At 40.5% G+C, this 21,679-nt stretch overlaps 1 protein-coding gene across 2 annotated transcripts in view; it reads left to right on the top strand.

Moving 5' to 3' along the window:
• BRD1 (bromodomain containing 1) overlaps positions 1-21,679 on the top strand; it is a 308,361-nt gene that overhangs the window by 261,786 nt on the left and 24,896 nt on the right. For both annotated transcript variants that reach the window (XM_053716621.1, XM_053716620.1), the window contains one exon: positions 8,454-8,608. In XM_053716621.1, coding sequence (XP_053572596.1) covers positions 8,454-8,608 — 155 coding nt within the window. The remainder of the gene's footprint in view (positions 1-8,453; positions 8,609-21,679) is intronic.

Here is a 21,679-nt window from a genome sequence, read left to right as displayed (position 1 = left end):
TACAGGCAGTGGTTCCTTCCGTTTAAGTTCCTGCCTTGTCCCTCCCATCATCCGTGTACTTTAGCTTTGGTATTGGTATCCCACAAGTAATGGATGATCCGTGGACTGGATACACTTAACAAGAGAAAACATAATTTATGCTTACCTGATAAATTTATTTCTCTTGTAGTGTATCCAGTCCACGGCCCGCCCTGTCCTTTTAAGGCAGGTCTAAATTTTAATTAAACTACAGTCACCACTGCACCCTATGGTTTCTCCTTTCTCGGCTTGTTTCGGTCGAATGACTGGATATGGCAGTGAGGGGGGAGGAGCTATATAGCAGCTCTGCTGTGGGTGATCCTCTTGCAACTTCCTGTTGGGAAGGAGAATATCCCACAAGTAATGGATGATCCGTGGACTGGATACACCACAAGAGAAATAAATTTATCAGGTAAGCATAAATTATGTTTTTTATTTATCATCTATATGTATAACAAAAGACTGTGAAAATTAAATGTAAAAAAATATGCAAAAACATAACAATGGAAGGTTCTAAACCAGGGATTGGGAAGCTTGGCTCTCCAGATGTTTCAGAGCTACATTTCCCATGATGCTCAACTGGACTTCAGAGTACCTAAGCATCATGGGTAATGTAGCTCTAAAACATTAGGAGGGCCAGGGTTCCCCATCCCTGCTCTAAACAAACTGTCCAGTACTGTGGTATACAGTAAATGTATGTTTAAAAAATCAGTCTCATTCGAAAAAAATAATTTTATTTCATAAGATGGTGAGAGTCCTCGAGTCATCATGTGGGATTAAAGTCCACTTCACAGGAGGAGGCAAAACACTCCATGCAACAGAGCTTGAAAGGGATAGTTTAGTCAAAATTAAACTTTCATTATTGCAATTATAAGCAACTTTTGAATTTTTTTATCAAATTTTTTCGAATTTTTTTTTTTAAAAAAAAAGCAACAATGTAAGCATTGGAGCCAGCCCATTTTTAGTTCAGCACCTGGTTAGCAAGATTTTAAACCAAGATTCTAAACCAAAACTGGGCTGGCTCCTAAGCTTGCATTCCCACTTTTTCAAATAAAGATACCAAAAGAATGAAGAAAAAATGTTAATAGGAGTAAATTAGAAAGAAGTGAATTGGAAAGGTGTTTAAGATGGTATGCTCTGTCTGAATTGCGAAATAAACATTTTGGGTTTCATGTCCCTTTAAGTTTGTGCAGGGCATTGCTGGTGTTCGCCAATTAAGTGCCTATAATGCTCATCCTAATGTTCTGGGGTTAAACAGGTTCTTTCTAAGGAGCATTAAAGATGGCAATAAAGTACATGTTGCAGGAGGAAAGCTCCTGTAACTGTATTGATGGTGTGCCAGAAGCCTGAAAGCAAAAAGTAGGTTATTCAGCTCAGAGACTTTAATTTTATTTAAAAACAAATAAAAAACACATTCATAAAACACATGTCCTAAAATGTCCTCTTTGTTGCAACAAATTAAAATAAATGCCTTATATAGACCATCAAATTTTCTACAACATGTGAGCATAAGATTTCTTTGAAAGAAAAAAACACGTCCAAATCGGATCAATTATTACACAAATATAGTTTTAAGTGTATTAAGGGGTCAGGTTCTCAAGCTGAATGGTACATAAAGGGTGATCGATTCATGGAATAAACTTCCGTTAGCAGTGTTAATGAAAAACTAGAATGTCTGGGATAAGCATAAAGCTCTCCTATGAACTAGATTTTTTTTATACTGTCAGGAAATATTGGACAGACCCGTTGGGCTTATGGTTCTTATCTGCCATAAAAACGAAGGCTCATAAATTAAAGGAATCTTTATTTCTCCTACATTGGTGTGTCCGGCCCACGGCTTCATCCTTACTTGTGGGATATTCTCATTCCCTACAGGAAATGGCAAAGAGAGCACACAGCAAAAGCTGTCCATATAGCCCCCCCTCTGGCTCCGCCCCCCAGTCATTCTCTTTGCCGCTCTGAACAAGTAGCATCTCCACGGGGATGGTAAAGAGTATGTGGTGTTAGTTGTAGTTTTATTTCTTCTATCAAGAGTTTATTTTAAAATAGTGCCGGTTTGTACTATTTACAACAGAAAGTGATGAAGATTTCTGTTAAGAGGAGTATGATTTTAGCACCTGTAACTAAAACCCATTGCTGTTTCCACGCAGGACTGTTGAAACCAGAGAACTTCAGTTGGGGGGAACAGTTTGCAGGCTTATCTGCTTCAGGTATGACCATTCTCTTTTCTAACAAGACCTAGTAATGCTAGAAGACTGTCAGTTTTCCCTTATGGGATAGGTAAGCCATTTTCTTAGACTCAGTAACAGAATTAAGGCTTATAAATTGGGCTCTATGCTGGTTGACACTATTGTGGGCTAAATCGATTAATTTTTATCATATTTATGACATTTGGAGTGTTTTGCAAACTCTGAAACACTTTTGGGAACGTTTATTTGCGCCTGGCAGTTGTTTAGACGCCTAATCTTGTCAGAAAGGCCCCTTCACTCTGGAATGCAGAGGGAGGAGGCCTCATTTTCGCGCCTCAGTTGCGCAGTTACTTTATCTAGGCAGTGCATGCAGCTTCAAGTGAGAGGGTCCAGTGGCTTAGAAAAGGACTCAGAAAGGCTTATTACTGTGGTGAATAACCCCTAAGAAAGGTAAAAGCCGCAGCAAAGTCTGTGGCAGGGACTGTAGTGTGTTTTAACCGGTAAACTGAGATATTAGCTCCAGTTTGCTCATTTAAGGGTTAAGAGACTTGAAATTTGGTGTTCAATACTTTCAAAGCATTAAGACACTGGGGTATAAATTTCATAAAGATCGGATATTTCTTTGATAGTTTTTTGATCATTCAGAAATAAAGTGTGCTCTTTTTATTATTTAAAGAGACAGTAACGGTTTTGTTTAAAATAGTTTTTATTGCATTAAAAACCTGCCTAAGTCTGTCTAACATGTCTGTGCCTTCAGATAGCATATGTTCTGTGTGGTGTATGGAGGCCAAGGTGGTTCCCCCATTAAATGTATGTGCAAATTGTGCCATGGCGTCCAAACAAAGTAAGGACAGTACTGTCACATTTAATAATGTTGCCCAAGATGATTCTTTAAATGAAGGTAGTGGGGATAGTTAATCATCCTCTCCCTCTGTGTCAACACCAGCTTTGCCCGCGCAGGCGATACCTAGTACATCTAGCGCGCCAATGCTTGTTACTATGCAGCAATTAACAGCAGTAATGGATAATTCTATAGCAGCTCTTTTATCCAAACTGCCAGAATTTCCTAGAAAGCGTGACTGCTCAGTTTTAAATACAGAGGATGAGCAAGTAGGCGCTGACGATAATTTATTTGTTATACCCTCACATCAATCTGAGTTGGCAGTGAGAGAGGGTCTGTCTGAGGGAGAAATTTCTGATTCAGGAAAAATTTCTCAGCAGGCAGAACCTGATATCGTGGCATTTAAATTTAAGCTAGAACATCTCCGCACCCTGCTTAAGGAGGTGCTAGCTACACTTGATGATTGTGATTCTTTGGTGATTCCACAGAAGTTGTGCAAAATGGACAAATTCTTAGAGGTCCCAGTGCACGCTGATGCTTTTCCGATACCCAAGAGGGTGGCGGACATAGTGACTAAGGAGTGGGAGAAGCCAGGTGTACCTTTTGTTCCCCCTCCTATATTTAAGAAAATGTTCCCCATTGTCGACCCCAGAAGGGACGCATGGCAAACGGTCCCTAAGGTAGAGGGGGCAGTTTCAACGTTAGCTAAGCGCACAACTATTCCTATAGAGGACAGTTGCGTTTTCAAAGATCCTATGGATAAAAAATTGGAAGGTTTGCTTAAAAAAGATTTTTGTTCAGCAAGGTTTCCTTCTTCAACCAATTTCGTGCATTATTCCTGTCACCACGGCGGCGTCTTTTTGGTTCGAGGAACTAGAAAATTCACTCCAAAAGGAGACTCCATATGATGAAGTCATGGACAGAATTCACGCACTAAAGTTGGCTAATTCCTTTATTTTGGATGCCGCTTTTCAATTGGCTAAATTAGCGGCGAAAAATTCAGGTTTTGCAATGGTGGCGCGCAGGGCGCTTTGGCTAAAATCTTGGTCGGCGGATGTGTCGTCCAAAAAAAAATTGCTTAATATTCCTTTCAAAGGTAAGACCCTTTTCGGGCCAGAATTGAAGGAGATTATTTCAGACATCACTGGGGGAAAGGGCCATGCCCTCCCACAGGATAGGCCTTTCAAGGCTAAGAATAAGTATAATTTTCGTTCCTTTCGCAATTTCAGGTACGGAACGGCTCCTAACTCTGCAGCCTCTAGACAAGAGGGTAACGCTTCCCAGCCTAAACCAGCATGAAAACCATTGCAAGGCTGGAACAAGGGTAAACAGGCCAAGAAGCCTGCTGCTGCTACTAAGACAGCATGAAGGGGTAGCCCCCGATCCGGGACCGTATCTAGTAGGGGGCAGACTTTCTCTCTTTGCTCAGGCTTGGGCAAGAGATGTTCCGGATCCCTGGGCACTAGAAATTGTCTCTCAGGGGTATCTTCTAGAGTTCAAGGAACTTCCTCCAAGGGGAAGGTTCCACATGTCTCGCTTATCTTCAGACCAGATAAAGAGACAGGCATTCTTACGTTGCGTAGGAGACCTATTAAAGATGGGAGTGATACACCCAGTTCCAACAGCGGAACAAGGTCTGGGTTTTTACTCAAACCTGTTTGTAGTTCCCAAAAAGGAAGGAACTTTCAGGCCAATTCTGGATTTAAAAATTGTAAACAAATTCCTCAGAGTTCCATCATTCAAAATGGAAACCATTCGGACGATTTTACCAACGATCCAGGAGGGTCAATATATGACTACCGTGGACCTAAAGGATGCGTACCTGCATATTCCTATCCACAAAGATCATCATCAGTTCCTGAGGTTCGCCTTTCTGGACAAACATTATCAGTTTGTGGCTCTTCCATTCGGTTTAGCCACTGCTCCCAGAATTTTCACAAAGGTGCTAGGGTCCCTTCTAGCGGTCCTAAGGCCGAGGGGCATTGCAGTAGCACCTTACCTAGACAACATTCTAATTCAAGCGTCGTCCCTTTCCAAAGCAAGGGCTCATACAGACATTGTTTTAGCCTTTCTCAGGTCTCACGGGTGGAAGGTGAACATAGAAAAGAGTTCACTGTCCCCGTCCACAAGGGTTCCCTTTCTGGGAACAATAATAGACTCTGTGGAAATGAAGATTTTTCTGACAGAGGTCAGAAAGTTAAAACTTCTAAACGCTTGTCGAGTTCTTCAATCTATTTCTCAGCCTTCCATAGCTCAGTGCATGGAGGTAATAGGACTAATGGTTGCGGCAATGGACGTGGTTCCTTTTGCTCGAATTCATTTAAGACCATTGCAACTGTGCAAGCTCAAACAGTGGAATGGGGACTATGTAGACTTGTCTCCCCAGATTCAAGTAGACCAGGTAACCAGAGACTCACTCCTCTGGTGGTTGACTCAGGATCACCTGTCTCAGGGAATGAGTTTCCGCAGACCAGAGTGGATCATTGTCACGACCGACGCCAGTCTCTTAGGCTGGGGCGCGGTCTGGGACTCGCTGAAAGTTCAGGGCCTATGGTCTCGGGAAGAGTCTCTTCTCCCGATAAACATTTTGGAACTGAGAGCGATATTCAATGCGCTCCTGGCTTGGCCTCAACTAGCGAAGGGCCAGGTTCATAAGATTTCAGTCGGACAACATAACGACTGTAGCGTACATCAATCATCAGGGGGGAACAAAGAGTTCCTTAGCGATGAGAGAGGTATCCAAGATCATCAAATGGGCGGAGGATCACTCCTGCCATCTATCTGCAATTCACATCCCAGGAGTAGACAACTGGGAGGCGGATTATTTGAGTCGTCAGACTTTCCATCCGGGGGAGTGGGAACTTCACCCGGAGGTCTTTGCCCAGTTAACTTGACTATGGGGCATTCCACATATGGATCTGATGGCGTCTCGTCAGAACTCCAAGGTTCCTCGCTACGGGTCCAGATCCAGGGATCCCAAGGCGACACTAGTAGATGCATTGGTGGCGCCTTGGTCGTTCAATCTAGCTTATGTGTTTCCACCGTTCCCTCTCCTTCCCAGGCTTGTAGCCAGGATCAAACAAAAGAAGGCCTCTGTGATTCTAATAGCTCCTGCATGGCCACGCAGGACTTGGTATGCAGACCTGGTGAATATGTCATCGGCTCCACCATGGAAGTTACCTTTGAGGCAGGATCTTCTAGTACAAGGTCCATTCGAACATCCAAATCTAGTCTCTCTGCAACTGAATGCTTGGAAATTGAACGCTTGATTCTAGCGTGGGTTTTCAGATTCGGTTATAGATAATCTGATACTCTGGTTCATGCCAGAAAACCTGTGACTAGGAAAATTTACCATAAGATATGGCAAAAATACATCTGTTGGTGCAAATCCAAGGGATACTCTTGGAGTAAAATTAGAATTCCTATGATACTTTCCTTTCTCCAAGAGGGTTTGGATAAAGGTTTGTCAGCTAGTTCTCTAAAAGGACAGATATCTGCTCTGTCTGTCTTGTTGCACAAACGTCTGGCAGCCATGCCAGATGTACAGGCGTTTGTACAGGCATTAGTTAGAATCAAGCCTGTCTACAGACCTATGACTCCTCCATGGAGTCTAAATTTAGTTCTTTCAGTTCTTCAAGGGGTTCCGTTTGAACCTTTACATTCCATAGATATTAAATTACTATCTTGGAAAGTTCTGTTTTGGTTGCTATTTCTTCTGCTAGAAGAGTTTCCGAATTGTCTGCTTTGCAGTGTACTTCACCCTATCTGGTATTCCATACAGATAAGGCAGTTTTACGTACTAAGCCTGGTTTTCTTCCAAAGGTGGTTTCCAATAGGAATATTAACCAGGAAATAGTTTTTCCTTCTCTGTATCCGAATCCAGTTTCGAAGAAGGAACGTTTGTTACATAACCTAGATGTAGTTCGTGCTTTAAAATTCTATTTAGAAGCAACAAAGGATTTCAGACAGACTTCTTCTTTGTTTGTCATCTATTCTGGTAAGAGGAGAGGTCAGAAAGCTACTGCTATCTCTCTTTCCTTTTGGCTAAAAAGCATCATCCGTTTGGCCTATGAGACTGCCGGCCGGCAGCCTCCTGAACGAATTACAGCTCACTCTACTAGAGCTGTGGCTTTCACATGGGCCTTCAAGAATGAGGCTTCTGTTGAACAGATCTGTAAGGCAGCGACTTGGTCTTCTCTGCATACTTTTGCCAAATTTTACAAATTCGATACTTATGCTTCTTCGGAGGCTGTTTTTGGGAGAAAGGTTTTGCAAGCTGTGGTGCCTTCCGTTTAGGTTACCTGACTTGTTCCCTCCCTTCATCCGTGTCCTAAAGCTTTGGTATTGGTTCCCACAAGTAAGGATGAAGCCGTGGACCGGACACACCAATGTAGGAGAAAACAGAATTTATGTTTACCTGATAAATTTCTTTCTCCTACGGTGTGTCCGGTCCACGGCCCGCCCAGGCTTTCAGTCAGGTTTAAAATTTTTATTTTTCTGTACTCTACAGTCACCACGGCACCTTATAGTTTCTCATTTTTCTCCTAACCGTCGGTCGAATGACTGGGGGCTATATGGACAGCTTTTGCTGTGTGCTCTCTTTGCCATTTCCTGTAGGGAATGAGAATATCCCACAAGTAAGGATGAAGCCGTGGACCGGACACACCGTAGGAGAAAGAAATTTATCAGGTTAACATAAATTCTGTTTTTTTTAAATCAAATTAAATAGATCCACTCCTGTCTTAAGCTACGTTCCGTGTAGAATACTCTGATTAAAGAGACATGAAACCCCACAAAATTAGAGCGATGTGATGTTTTGTGAGAATTTTCCTTTTAAAGCTAAAATAACAAGCTGAGATGCTTCAGTTACCAGCAATTGCTGTTAGGAATAGATTATTTCTGGAAAGATGCAGGTTCAAGACAATTACAGTATACTGTCCATTACAGGTAAATATTTTAAAGGACCAGTAAATACAGTAATTTGCATAATCAACAAATGCATGATAAAAAGGCAATACAATAACACTTAGCCTTAACTTCAAATGAGCAGTAAAAAAAAATTCTGACATTTTAAAGTTATGTCGTTTTCCACCACCACACGTATCAAGGGACAGCCATTAGCCAATCACAAATGCATATGAGTATATTCTGTGAATTATTGCACATGCTCAGTAGGAGCTGGTGACTTAAAATGTGTAAAAATAAAAAGACTGCACATTTTGTTAATGGAAGTAAATTGGAAAGTTGGTTAAAATTGCGTGCTCTATCTGAATCATGAAAGTTTAATTTTGACTTGTGTCCCTTTAAGAAAATTTTGGTTTAATCATTTTTGTTTCTTTCTATGTATGTTACCTATTAAACAGAGGCTTTCTTCACAAGCTAACACATTAACTTCACTTTTGTAGATAATTGACCCGAAGATGCCACGCGTAGGTTGTCATCATAATGGTGTTGCAATACCAGTACCTCCAATGGATGTGCTAAAAACAGGAGATCAGATGCAAACAAGAGCTGATGAAAAATTATTTTTGGTTCTATTCTTTGACAATAAAAGGAGCTGGTGAGATGTTCTTTACAGAATATTTTGTGTGTTATGTTACAACATATATGTGTATGTATATTAAGCTGAGTTAAGAAAAAGTTAAAAACTAATTGCTATTGAGTCAGTAGTTACCAATACTTTGTTATGCTTAAAGGGATATAGAACCCAAAAAATTTATTTCTTGATTTAGATAATACATACAATTTTAAAAATGTTTACAATTTACTTCTATTATCAAATTTGCCTCGTTTCTATGGTATTATTTGTTGAAGAGATACCTAGGTAGGTAGTGTGCATGTCTGGAACAACACATAGCACGAAAAAGTTCTGCCATCTAGTGTTCTTGCAAATGTACAACATTCTTTTAAAACTGCTGTCATATAGTGCTATAGACATGTGCAAACTACTGAACATATCTTCTTGCTTTTCAACAAAGGATACCAAGAGAGCAAGAAAAAATTGATAATAGAAGGGAATTGGAAAGTTGGTTAAAAATGAATATTGTACATGAATGAACAAATTTTATTTCATGTCCCTTTTAATGACTAATAGTGGAGAGCAATTTCTTTAGCTCTTTTGATAAGATCGTGCAGCATGGGTGGGGATTGGTCATATTAGCCAATCTTGACGCATCAGTTTATTTTAACCCCGGAAGGTTGTTTTTCATAGAAGCCCTTTAACAACTCCATTTCTGAGGTGTTGGGATTTTTTATTATTGTTTCTCTGGTTTTACTAGCTTAGTACTAGTTTGAGGAAAGTAAGCAGGAATGTCCCCATGGACCTTAAAGTAACAGTGCACTTTAGAGAATTTTATTTTATTTTTCTTCCTTGTGACATAGGACATGGAAGCCGTTATGTTGTGTTACTTGTTTTGTTATGTATTGTAGTACAAATTGCTATTTTTCAATTCTATGATGCTTACTTTAGCTTGATCTTTCTCATATTGAGATAGATTTTTGCATGCTGAACCCAATGTCTCCCAGGTTGATGCGGTTTAGACAATGCCACAGCTTTCTCCTTAAATGTCCCAAGCCTCCATGGCGTCACATGCAGTGCCCTGCAGCTCCTCTCATTCTCCTGGCGGAGTTTATTTGCCTGCAGAGTTTTCCTACTCGGATATCTTTTACAGTATCTGCGGCATTATCTGCTTTTCCTTGGTTTCAGGGAATTTGCAAAGGAACATAATAGATTCAGATGGTAAGGTTTCTGTTCCATCTCCTGCTACTATGATTATTCTTCCTCATATGTCGAATGAGGAGGATACGTCGGTAGTCTCTGAGGGTGAAATCTCAGATTCGGACAGTATAATTCCTTTATCTGATGCTGAAGTGGTCTCCTTTAGATGTATGCTTTAATACCTCATGTATTGTAAAAGTTTTGTTTTTTTTGGCTACTTTGGAGCGACTCCGATACGCCTGTCGTTGTCAATCTTAAGAATCTAGTAAACTTTTTATCTACTAGGATTCTTCTTTGGAAGTTTTTCCTTTTCCAGACCTAGATTTTTCACAGGAATTTGAGAATTCAGGGATTCCTTTTTTCCCCCTGCCTCCTATATTTGAAAAGATGTTTTCCTGTCCGTTCTCTCTATTGTATATCATGGCGCACGGTGCCTACAGTAGTAGGGGTTATCTCTACGCTGGCTATGAGAACTACGATTCCTAGAGAGGATAGTTAATCTTTTTTAGGATCAATCGACTAAGCGGAAGCTTACATGGCACATGTGTGGCATCTTATTGGTGTGGTGCCTTGCCTGATTCCATTTTAGTATAGACTCTAATATAGAATATAGACTTTTTATGCTTAATTCTTTTAATTCTGACGCTATAATGCCAGCCTTTAAACGGGAGCAAGATTGTTTAGCCTGCGGGGCGTTGTCTATACTCTTGGTTAGTGGACTTCCCCTGAGTACAAAATTTTGGGCCCTTCTTTACAAGGGTAAGACCTTGTTTCGGTCCTGATCTGGCTGGAATATTTTTGATATTACGGGTGGAAAAGGTTTTTTTCTACCACAATACAAGATGAATTGTCCTACTGGAGGAGGCAAGTTCTTCCTCTCAAATTCATCTGCAGACCAGATAACGGTGACACATTTTGGAAGTGCGTTTGGGACCTCTCTTTTCAAAAAACTTTGAGCAACTTAAGACATTCTAGGTCTAAAAATAAGTCAGAGAGTACCGTCCTTCAAGATGGAGACTATCCGCTTCATTCTTCCTTTAGTGCAAGAGGGTCAGTTCATGATGACCATAGCCCTAAAGGATGCATACCTTCATGTTCCCATTCACAGGGATCATCACAATTTTTGAGATTTGCCTTTCTGGGCAAACACTTTCAGTGTGTGGCTCTTCTGTTTGGCCTTGCCACAGCTCCCAGAATTTTCTCAAAGGTTCTGGGGGTTTTCTTAGCAGTGATCAGGTTTTGGAGAATTGCAGTGGTGCCATACCTGGACGACATTGTTTCAGGCACCATCTTTTCAACAAGCTAACTCTCGCACAGAGATCTTGTCTTTTCTACTTTTCCACAGATGGAAAATAAATCTGGAATTGAGTTCCATTGTTCCAGCTACTAGGGTAGTTTTCTTAGGGACCGTAATTGATTCCTTATCGATGAAAATATGTCTGTCAGAGGTCAGAAGTTCCAAAATTCCTTCTTCAGTCTCCTGTTCGAATGTATGGAGGTAATTAGTCTGATGGTTGCTTCAACGGACATCATTCCTTTGCTTGATTCTATTGAGAGCTCTACAGCTATGTTTGTTCAGTCAATGGAACATAGATCATGCAGATTTGTCTAAGAGGATAGAACTAGATCAGTCGATAAGACTCTCCCGTGGTGGCTTTCTTTCCGGAGAACTTTCTGGGTGAATGTGTCCACGGACGCCAGCCTGCTGGGCTGGGGAGCAGTCTGGGACTCTTTCAAGGCGCAGGTACTCTGAACTCTGGAGGAGTCTGCTCTCCCCATAAACATCTTGGAATTGAGAGCGATTTACAATGCTCTTATGTCTTGGCCTCAGTTGTCCTTAGCCCGGTTTATCAGGTTCCAGTCAGACAACATAACCTCAGTGGCTTACATCAACCTCCAGGAAGGAACTCAGACTTCCTTAGCCATGAAGGAGGTGCCTCGGATTGTTCAGTGGGCGGAAGCTCAAAATTGCTGTCTATCTGCCATCCACATTCCAGAAGTGGACACTGGGAAGCGGATTTCCTGAGCAGACAGACTTTTCATACCGGGGAGTGGGAACGCCATCCGGAGGTGTTCTCCAGCTTAACCCTCAAATTGGGGGTGCCGAAGTTGGATCTGATGACGTCTCGGCAGAATGCCAAGCTTCCAAGGTACAGTTTAAGGATCCACAGGCCGCTCTGATAGATGTTCTGGCGGTCCCTTGGGATTTCAGGCTGGCATACCTGTTTCCTCCGTTTGCTCTCCTTCCACGAGTCATTAATTGTATAAAACAGGAGCGTCAGTGATTCTAATAGCCCCTGTGTGGCCTCGCAGGATTTGGTTTACAAACCTAGTGGAGATGTTGTCTCTCCCACCTTGGAGACTGCCTCTGAGGAAGGACCTTCTGAATCAGGGTCCCTTCCTTCATCCAAATCTCGTTTCTCTGAAGAAGACTGGAGATTGAACGTTTAGTTCAGTCTAAGCGTGGTTTTTCTGAGTCGGTCATTTAAATATCTTTATTGGTGTGAATCCAAGGGCTACTCTTGGAGTAGGATCAGGATTCCTAGGATTTTCTCCTTTCTCCAGGTAGGTCTGGAGAAGGGTTGGTCAGTCAGTATCCTGAAGGGTCAGATTTCTGCATTATCTATTTTTTTACATAAGCGTCTGCCAGATGTGCAATCTTTTTGTCAGGCCTTGGTCAGATTCGGGCCTGTGTTTTAGTCCGTTGCTCCTCTTTGGAGCCTTAACCTTGTTCTTAAGGTTTTGCAGCAGGCTCCATTTGAGCCATTGCATTCCATAGATATTAAGTTGTTATCTTGGGAGGTTTTTGTTTCTTATTGCTATCTATTCTGCTCGGAGAGTCTTGGAACTCTCAGCTTTGCAGTATGATTCACCTTGCCTTATTTTTCATGCCGATAAGGCGGTTCTTTGTTCTAAGTTAGGTTTTCTTTCTGGAGTTGTTGTCAGTACATTGTTGTTCCTTTACTGTGTCCTAGTCCTTCTATTTATTAGCAACGTTTATAGCACAACTTGGATGTTATGCGTGCTCCACAGTTCTGTCTACAGGCGACTGAGGATTTTTGCCAGTCTTCTGCCCTGTTCGGTTGTTTTTTTTTAGAGAACAAGTGTTTGTTTATTATGTGTGGAATGGAAAGCCTTAAAGGGATAGTAAATACCAAATTAAACTTTCATGATTCACATAGGGCATACATTTTTAAACAACTTTCTAATTTACTTTTCTTTCATGTAATTAACAAGAGTCCATGAGCTAGTGACGTATGGGATATACATTCCTACCAGGAGGGGCAAAGTTTCCCAAACCTTAAAATGCCTATAAATACACCCCTCACCACACCCACAAATCAGTTTTACAAACTTTGCCTCCAAGGGAGGTGGTGAAGTAAGTTTGTGCTAGATTCTACGTTGATATGCGCTCCGCAGCAAGTTGGAGCCCGGTTTTCCTCTCAGCGTGCAGTGAATGTCAGAGGGATGTGAAGAGAGTATTGCCTATTGAATGCAGTGATCTCCTTCTACGGGGTCTATTTCATAAGGTTCTCTGTTATCGGTCGTAGAGATTCATCTCTTACCTCCCTTTTCAGATCGACAATATACTCTTATATTTACCATTTCCTCTACTGATTCTCGTTTCAGTACTGGTTTGGCTTTCTACAAACATGTAGATGAGTGTCCTGGGGTAAGTAAGTCTTATTTTCTGTGACACTCTAAGCTATGGTTGGGCACTTTATTTATAAAGTTCTAAATATATGTATTCAAACATTTATTTGCCTTGACTCAGAATGTTCAACTTTCCTTATTTCCAAACAGTCAGTTTCATATTTGGGATTATGCATTGAATTATCATATTTTTTCTTACCTCAAAAATTTGACTTTTTTCCCTGTGGGCTGTTAGGCTCGCGGGGGCTGAAAATGCTTCATTTTATTGCGTCATTCTTGGCGCTGACTTTTTTGGCGCAAAAATTCTTTTCCGTTTCCGGCGTCATACGTGTCGCCGGAAGTTGCGTCATTTTTTGACGTTATTTTGCGTCAAAAATGTCGGCGTTCCGGATGTGGCGTCATTTTTGGCGCCAAAAGCATTTAGGCGCCAAATAATGTGGGCGTCTTTTTTGGCGCTAAAAAATATGGGCGTCATTTTTGTCTCCACATTATTTAAGTCTCATTATTTATTGCTTCTGGTTGCTAGAAGCTTGTTCACTGGCATTTTTTTCCCATTCCTGAAACTGTCATTTAAGGAATTTGATCAATTTTGCTTTATATGTTGTTTTTTTCTTTTACATATTGCAAGATGTTCCACGTTGCAACTGAGTCAGAAGTTACTACAGGAAAATCACTGCACAGTGCTGGAGCTACCAAGCTAAGTCTGCTATAAACTTTTGGTATCTGTTTCTCCAGCTGTTATTTGTATTGCATGTCATGTCAAACTTATTAATGCAGATAAAATTTCCTTTAGTACTGTTACATTACCTGTTGCTGTCCGTCAACATCTAATTTTCAGAGTGTTCCTGATAACATAAGAGATTTTATTTTTTAAATCCATTAAGAAGGCTATGTCTGTTATTTCTCCTTCTAGTATACATAAAAGTCTTTTAAAACTTCTCTTTTTTTCAGATGAATTTTTAAATGAACATCATCATTCTGATACTGATAATGGTTCTTCTGGTTCAGAGGTTTCTGTCTCAGAGGTTGATGCTGATAAATCTTTGTATTTGTTCAAGATGGAATTTATTCGTTCTTTACTTAAAGAAGTGTTATTTGCATTAGAAATAGAGGATTCTGGTCCTCTTGATACTAAATGTAAACGTTTAAATAAGGTTTTTAAATCTCCTGTAGTTATTCCAGAAGTGTTTTATCTCCCTGATGCTATTTCTGAAGTAATTTCCAGGGAATGGAATAATTTGGGTAATTTATTTACTCCTTCTAGACGTTTAAGCAAATTATATCCTGTGCCATCTGACAGATTAGAGTTTGTTGGGACAAAAATCCCTAAGGTTATGGGGCTGTCTCTACTCCTGCTAATGTACTACTATTCCTATGGCAGATAGTACTTCATTTAAGGATCCTTTAGATAGGAAAATTGAATCCTTTCTAAGAAAAGCTTACTTATGTTCAGGTAATCTTCTTAGACCTGCTATATTTTTAGCGGATGTTGCTGCAGCTTCAACTTTTTTGGTTAGAAGCTTTAGCGCAACAAGTAACAGATCATAATTTTATAGCATTATTATTATTCTATAACATGCTAATAATTTTATTGGTGATACCATCTTTTGATATCATTAGAGTTGATGTCAGGTATATGTCTCTAGCTATTTTAGCTAGAAAAGCTTTATGGATTAAACTTGGAATGCTGACATGTCTTCTAAGTCAACTTTGCTTTCCCTTTCTTTCCAGGGTAAATAATCATTTCGTTCCTTTCCTCACAACAAGGAACAAAAGCCTGATCCTTCATCCTCAGGAGCGGTATCAGTTTGGAAACTATTTCCAGTTTGGAATATATCCAAGCCTTATAGAATCCTATAGCCAGCTCCTAAGTACCTATGAAGGTGCGGCCCTTATTCCAGCTCAGCTGGTATGGGGCAGATTACGTTTTCTTCAAAGAAATTTGGATCAATTCCGTTCTTAATCTCTGGTTTCAGAAACATTGTTTCAGAAAGGTACAGAATTGGCTTCAAGTTAAGGCCTCCTGCTAAGAGATTCTTTTCTTTCCCGTGTCCCAATTGACACAGCAAGGCTCAGTATTTCTGAAATGTGTTTCAGATCTAGAGTTGGCTGGAGTATTTATGCCAGTTCCAGTTCTGGAACAGGGGCTGGGGTTTTATTTTATCTCTTCATTGTACCAAAGAAGGTCAATTCCTTCAGACCAGTTCTGGATCTATCATTATTGAATCGTTATGTTAGGATACCAACATTCAAGATGGTTACTGTAGGACTATCCTGCCTTTTGTTTAGCAAGGGCATTATATGTCTACAATAGATTTACAGGATGTGTATCTGCATATTCCGATTCATCCAGATCATTTTTAGTGTCTGAGATTCTCTTTTTAGACAAGCATTACCAGTTTTGTGGCTCTACTATTTGGCCTAGCCTCAGTTCCAAGAATTTTTTTCAAAGGTTCTCGGTGCCCTTCTTTCTGTTATCAGAGAATAGGGTTTTGGTATTTCCTTATTTGGACGATATCTTGGTACTTGCTCAGTCTTCTCATTTTCGAAGAATCTCATACGAATCGACTTGTGTTGTTTCTTCAAGTTCATGGTTGGAGGATCAATTTACCAATCAGTTTATTGATTCCTCAGACAAGGGTAACCTTTTTAGGTTTCTAGATAAATTCAGTGTCTATGACTCTGTCCTTGTCAGACAAGAGAAGTTTAACATTGATATCAGCTTGTCAAAACCTTCAGTCACAATCATTCCCTTTGGTAGCCTTATGCATGGAAATGTTGGATCTTAGGACTGCCGCATCAGATGCGATCTCCTTTGCTCGTTTTCACATGCGACCTCTTCAGCTCTGTATGCTGAACCAATGGTGCAGGGATTACTCAAAGATATCTCAATTAATATCTTTAAACCGATTTTACGACACTCTCTGACATGGTGGACAGATCACCATCGTTTAGTTCAGGGGGCTTCTTTGTTCTTCCGACCTGGACTATAATCTCAACAGATACGAGTCTTACAGGTTGGGGAGCTGTGTGGGGGTATCTGACGGCACAAGGGGTTTGGGAATCTCAGGAGGTGAGATTTCCGATCAATATTTTGGAACCCCGTGCAATTTTCAGAGCTCTTCAGTCTTGGCCTCTTCTGAAGAGAGAGTTGTTCATTGTTTTCAGATAAGACATTGTCACAACTGTGGCATACATCAATCATCAAGGAGGGACTCACAGTCCTCTGGCTATGAAAGAAGTATCTCGAATTTTGGTTTGGGCGGAATCCAGCTCCTGTCTAATCTCTGCGGTTTATATCCCAGGTATGGACAATTGGAAAGCGGATTATCTCAGTCGCCAAACGTTGCATCCGGGCGAATGGTCTCTTCACCCAGAGGTATTTCTTCAGATTGTTCAAATGTGGGAACTTCCAGAAATAGTTCTGATGGCTTCTCATCTAAACAAGAAACTTCCCAGGTATCTGTCCAGATCCCGGGATCCTCAGGCGGAGGCAGTGGATGCATTTTCACTTCCTTGGAAGTATCATCCTGCCTATATCTTTCCGCCTCTAGTTCTTCTTCCAAGAGTAATCTCCAAGATTCTGAAGGAATGCTCGTTTGTTCTGCTGGTAGTTCCGGCATGGCCTCACAGGTTTTGGTATGCGGATCTTGTCCGGATGGCCTCTTGCCAACCGTGGACTCTTCCGTTAAGACCAGACCTTTTGTCTCAAGGTCCTTTTTTCCATCAGGATCTGAAATCCTTAAATTTAAAGGTATGGAGATTGAACGCTTGATTCTTGGTCAAAGAGGTTTCTCTGACTCTGTGATTAATACTATGTTACAGGCTCGTACATCTGTATCCAGAGAGATATATTATAGAGTCTGGAAGACTTATATTTCTTGGTGTCTTTCTCATCATTTTTCTTGGCATTCTTTTAGAATACCGAGAATATTACAATTTCTTCAGGATGGTTTAGATAAGGGTTTGTCCGCAAGTTCCTTGAAAGGTCAAATCTCTGCTCTTTCTGTTCTTTTTCACAGAAAGATTGCTATTCTTCCTGATATTCATTGTTTTGTACAAGCTTTGGTTTGTATAAAGCCTGTCATTAAGTCAATTTCTCCTCCTTGGAGTTTGAATTTGGTTCTGGGGGCTCTTCAAGCTCCTCAATTTGAACCTATGCATTCATTGGATATTAATTACTTTCTTGGAAAGTTTTGTTCCTTTTGGCCATCTCTTCTGCCAGAAGAGTTTCTGAATTATCTGCTCTTTCTTATGAGTCTCCTTTTCTGATTCTTCATCAGGATAAGGCGGTGTTGCGAACTTCTTTTGAATTTTTACCTAAAGTTGTGAATTCCAACAACATTAGTAGAGAAATTGTGGTTCCTTCATTATGTCCTAATCCTAAGAATTCTAAGGAGAAATCGTTGCATTCTTTGGATGTTGTTAGAGCTTTGAAATATTATGTTGAAGCTACGAAATCTTTCTGTAAGACTTCTAGTCTATTTGTTATCTTTTCCGGTTCTAGGAAAGGCCAGAAAGCTTCTGCCATTTCTTTGGCATCTTGGTTGAAATCTTTAATTCATCTTGCCTATGTTGAGTCGGGTAAAATTCTGCCTCAGAGAATTGCAGCTCATTCTACTAGGTCAGTATCTACTTCCTGGGCGTTTAGGAATGAAGCTTCGGTTGACCAGATCTGCAAAGCAGCAACTTGGTCCTCTTTGCATACTTTTACTAAATTCTACCATTTTGATGTATTTTCTTCTTCTGAAGCAGTTTTTGGTAGAAAAGTTCTTCAGGCAGCGGTTTCAGTTTGAATCTTCTGCTTATGTTTTTTGTTAAACTTTATTTTGGGTGTGGATTATTTTCAGCAGGAATTGGCTGTCTTTATTTTATCCCTCCCTCTCTAGTGACTCTTGTGTGGAAAGATCCACATCTTGGGTAGTCATTATCCCATACGTCACTAGCTCATGGACTCTTGTTAATTACATGAAAGAAAACATAATTTATGTAAGAACTTACCTGATAAATTCATTTCTTTCATATTAACAAGAGTCCATGAGGCCCACCCTTTTTTGGGGTGGTTATGATTTTTTTGTATAAAGCACAATTATTCCAATTCCTTATTTTATATGCTTCACACTTTTTTTCTTATCACCCCACTTCTTGGCTATTCGTTAAACTGATTTGTGGGTGTGGTGAGGGGTGTATTTATAGGCATTTTAAGGTTTGGGAAACTTTGCCCCTCCTGGTAGGAATGTATATCCCATACGTCACTAGCTCATGGACTCTTGTTAATATGAAAGAAATGAATTTATCAGGTAAGTTCTTACATAAATTATGTTTTATCATCAAATTTCCTGTGTTCTCTTGTTATTGTTAGGTAAAGGCTAATACTAGGTATGCTCATATGCTAATTTCTAAGCCCTTAAAGGCCACCTCTAATTTGAATTCATTTGACAGTTTTTCACAGCTAGAGGGCGTTAGTGCATGTATTTCATATAGATAACATTGTGCACATGCGTGTGAAGTTATTTAAGTCAGCACTAATTGCCTGAAATGCAAGTCTGTCAAAAGATCTGGAGGTAGTCAGCAGAAGCTTAGATACAAGGTTATTACAGAGGTAAAAAGTATATTTCTTTAACAATGTTGGTTATGCAAAACTGTGGTATGGTAAATAAAGGGATTATCTATCTTTCTGAAAAATAACATTTTTGGTGTTTACAATCCCTTTAAACTTTTTTACATCAAACTTTCTTCACTATATTTCAAATCCCTGCTGTCTACTACCATCTAGTGGTAATGAACGGTATTTATCATTGCCTTTTTAAAATTACTCAAGATGAGTATTTTGTAGTTCAGACTTTTTAAACCTTTTCTAAGGTTTTCTTAATTTTCTTTCTGGATGGTTCCAGATCTGTTAATACTTCCCTAGGATGTAAGATCTTTTTTGAACTTATAGTTTCATATTTTTATTGATCTTTTTTATTGTAATGAAACATACTTTATATAACATAATAATGTTTTTTATGTTATTCATGTTGTAGAGAAACCCCATATATCTGTACTAATGTCTGTGAAATGTATGCACTCTTATTTTATGTACAAGGGCTTAAAAAAAATCTGTTTTCATGGTTTGTTTCATGTTGGAATCTCTTAGTGTTTTAGGACACTAATATATTTAATTCTAGGTTTTTATTATAAGAATACAATAAAAATACCTTATATGCAGGCAATATTGGTTAGTGTCTGTGACATGAATTGTTTCATGTCTCATTCTCATTTCCTAGTGTTTCTAAGACCCTAATATATGTATTTCTATGTTGTATGTATAGGATTTCAAGTCTTGACTTCTATCCGGTCAAGACTATCCACATGCCAAGTAAAGAGGGAGGCCTTCTTAATCGGGCCTTGTTAGTGCAGTAAGTAGCACGTCGGTTTCATAGTCTGAAGGCTCTTGCTCTTTCTCAATACATTTTATCTGTTGAGGACGTATCCTCTTTGGGAGTAATTGTTCCATTTCCTATAGAGAAACAGGGACAAGGATCCTTTCAAATCTCTTTGTGGTTCCCAAAAAAGGAGTGAACTTTCTGTCTCATCCTGGGCCTAAAGTATCTCTACAAATTCCTCAGGGTTTCGTCCTTCAAGATGGCAACTATTCGTTCCATCCTTCCATTGGTTCAGGTAGGTCAGTTCATGACGACCATAGACCTGAAGGACGTCTATCTACATGTTCCCATCTCTGGGATCATCACCAGTTTGAGGTTGGCCTTTCTGGAAAGGGAGATGTGGCTTTGTGGTAACTCCACCTGTCCTGAAACAGAAGGTTGTGTGTTTGAACCCAGGTTTAGCTCCTGCTTCCTCATCTGGCATGTGTTTTTGGTGACAACATGCATTCCATAGTGGAATTTTCCAGTTTGTTGCTTTTCCGTTTGGTCTTGCCACGGCTCCCAATGGTTCTGGAGGCACTTTTGGCAGTGGTACAGATCCCTGGGAATTGCAGTGGCACTTTACCTAGACGACCTCTTGGTTCAGGCGTCATCTTTTCAACTAGCAAAATCGAATTCAGAGATGTTGTCGTCTTTTCTACGTTTCTTCTAGATGGAACGTGGATCTGGAGCTCCCTTGTTCCTGCTACAAAGGTGTGTTATTTAGGAACAATCGGAGATTCCCTGTCCATGAAGATTTTCCTGATGGATGTCAGAATATTCAAAATTCTTGCTTCGTACCTTTCTCTCCAGTCTGCTATTCGTCCATCAGTGACTTAATGCATGGAGGTGATTGTTCTGATGTTTGCTTCCATTGACATCATTCATTTTGCTCGGTTCCATCTGAGACCTCTACAACTATGCATGCTCAGTCAATGGAACAGAGACCATTCAGATTTATCGCAGAGGGTATATCTGGATCCCCCTAACAAGAGTCTCTCTCTCGTGGTGGTTTTATCAGGATCATGTATCTCAGGGCTCTTGCTTCTAGAGACCTCTTGAGTGATTGTGTCCTGTTAGGCTGGGGAGCAGTTTAGGGCTCTCTAACAGCTCAGGGTTTGTGTTGAGGGAGGAGTCCTCTCTTCCCGTAAACATCTTGGAGTTGAGAGCAATCTTTAATGCCTTGCAGCTTGGCCTCAATTATCTTTAGTCCGGTTTATCAGATTCCACAAGGACTACATCACCTCAGTGGTTTACATCAACCACCAGGGAGGAACTCTGAGTTCCTTGGCAAATGAAGGAGGTGACTCGCAGTTGGCAGAAGCTCACGATTGTCTTCTGTCTGCCATCCACATTCCAGGAGTGGATATTTTGGGAGGTGTTTTTTCTGAGCAGTCAGACTTTTCTTCCCGGGGAGTGGGCTCTCCATCCAGAAGTGTTCTCCAGCATAACCCTCAGGTGGGGGGTTCCGGAGTTGGATTTGATGGTGTCTCTTTACAACGCCAGTCTTCCAAAGTACAGATCTAGGGCAAGAGATCCTCAGGCCGCTCTAATAGATACTTTGGCGGTTCCTTGGATTTTTGGTCTAGCATACCTGTTTTCCTCTGTTTGCTCTCTTTCCATCTCTCTCTCTCTCTCTCTCTCTCTCTCTCTCTCTCTCTCTCTCTCTCTCTCTCTCTCTCGTATCATTCCGGAGAGAGCGTCTGTGATCCCTTAGCTCCTGCCTGGCCTCGCAGGACCTGGTTCCGGGTCTAGGGAAGATGTCATCTCTTCCTCCTTGGAGGTTACTTCTGAGGAAGTCTTCAGAAGCAATACATACCACCTCTAGCTCTCTGAGAAGCTGTGGTGTTTT

The sequence above is a fragment of the Bombina bombina genome, chromosome 6 (assembly GCF_027579735.1).
Source record: "Bombina bombina isolate aBomBom1 chromosome 6, aBomBom1.pri, whole genome shotgun sequence".
Classification (NCBI taxonomy): domain Eukaryota; kingdom Metazoa; phylum Chordata; class Amphibia; order Anura; family Bombinatoridae; genus Bombina; species Bombina bombina.
Note: the sequence above shows the minus strand (reverse complement) of the source record. Positions and strands in the feature narration are given on the sequence as shown.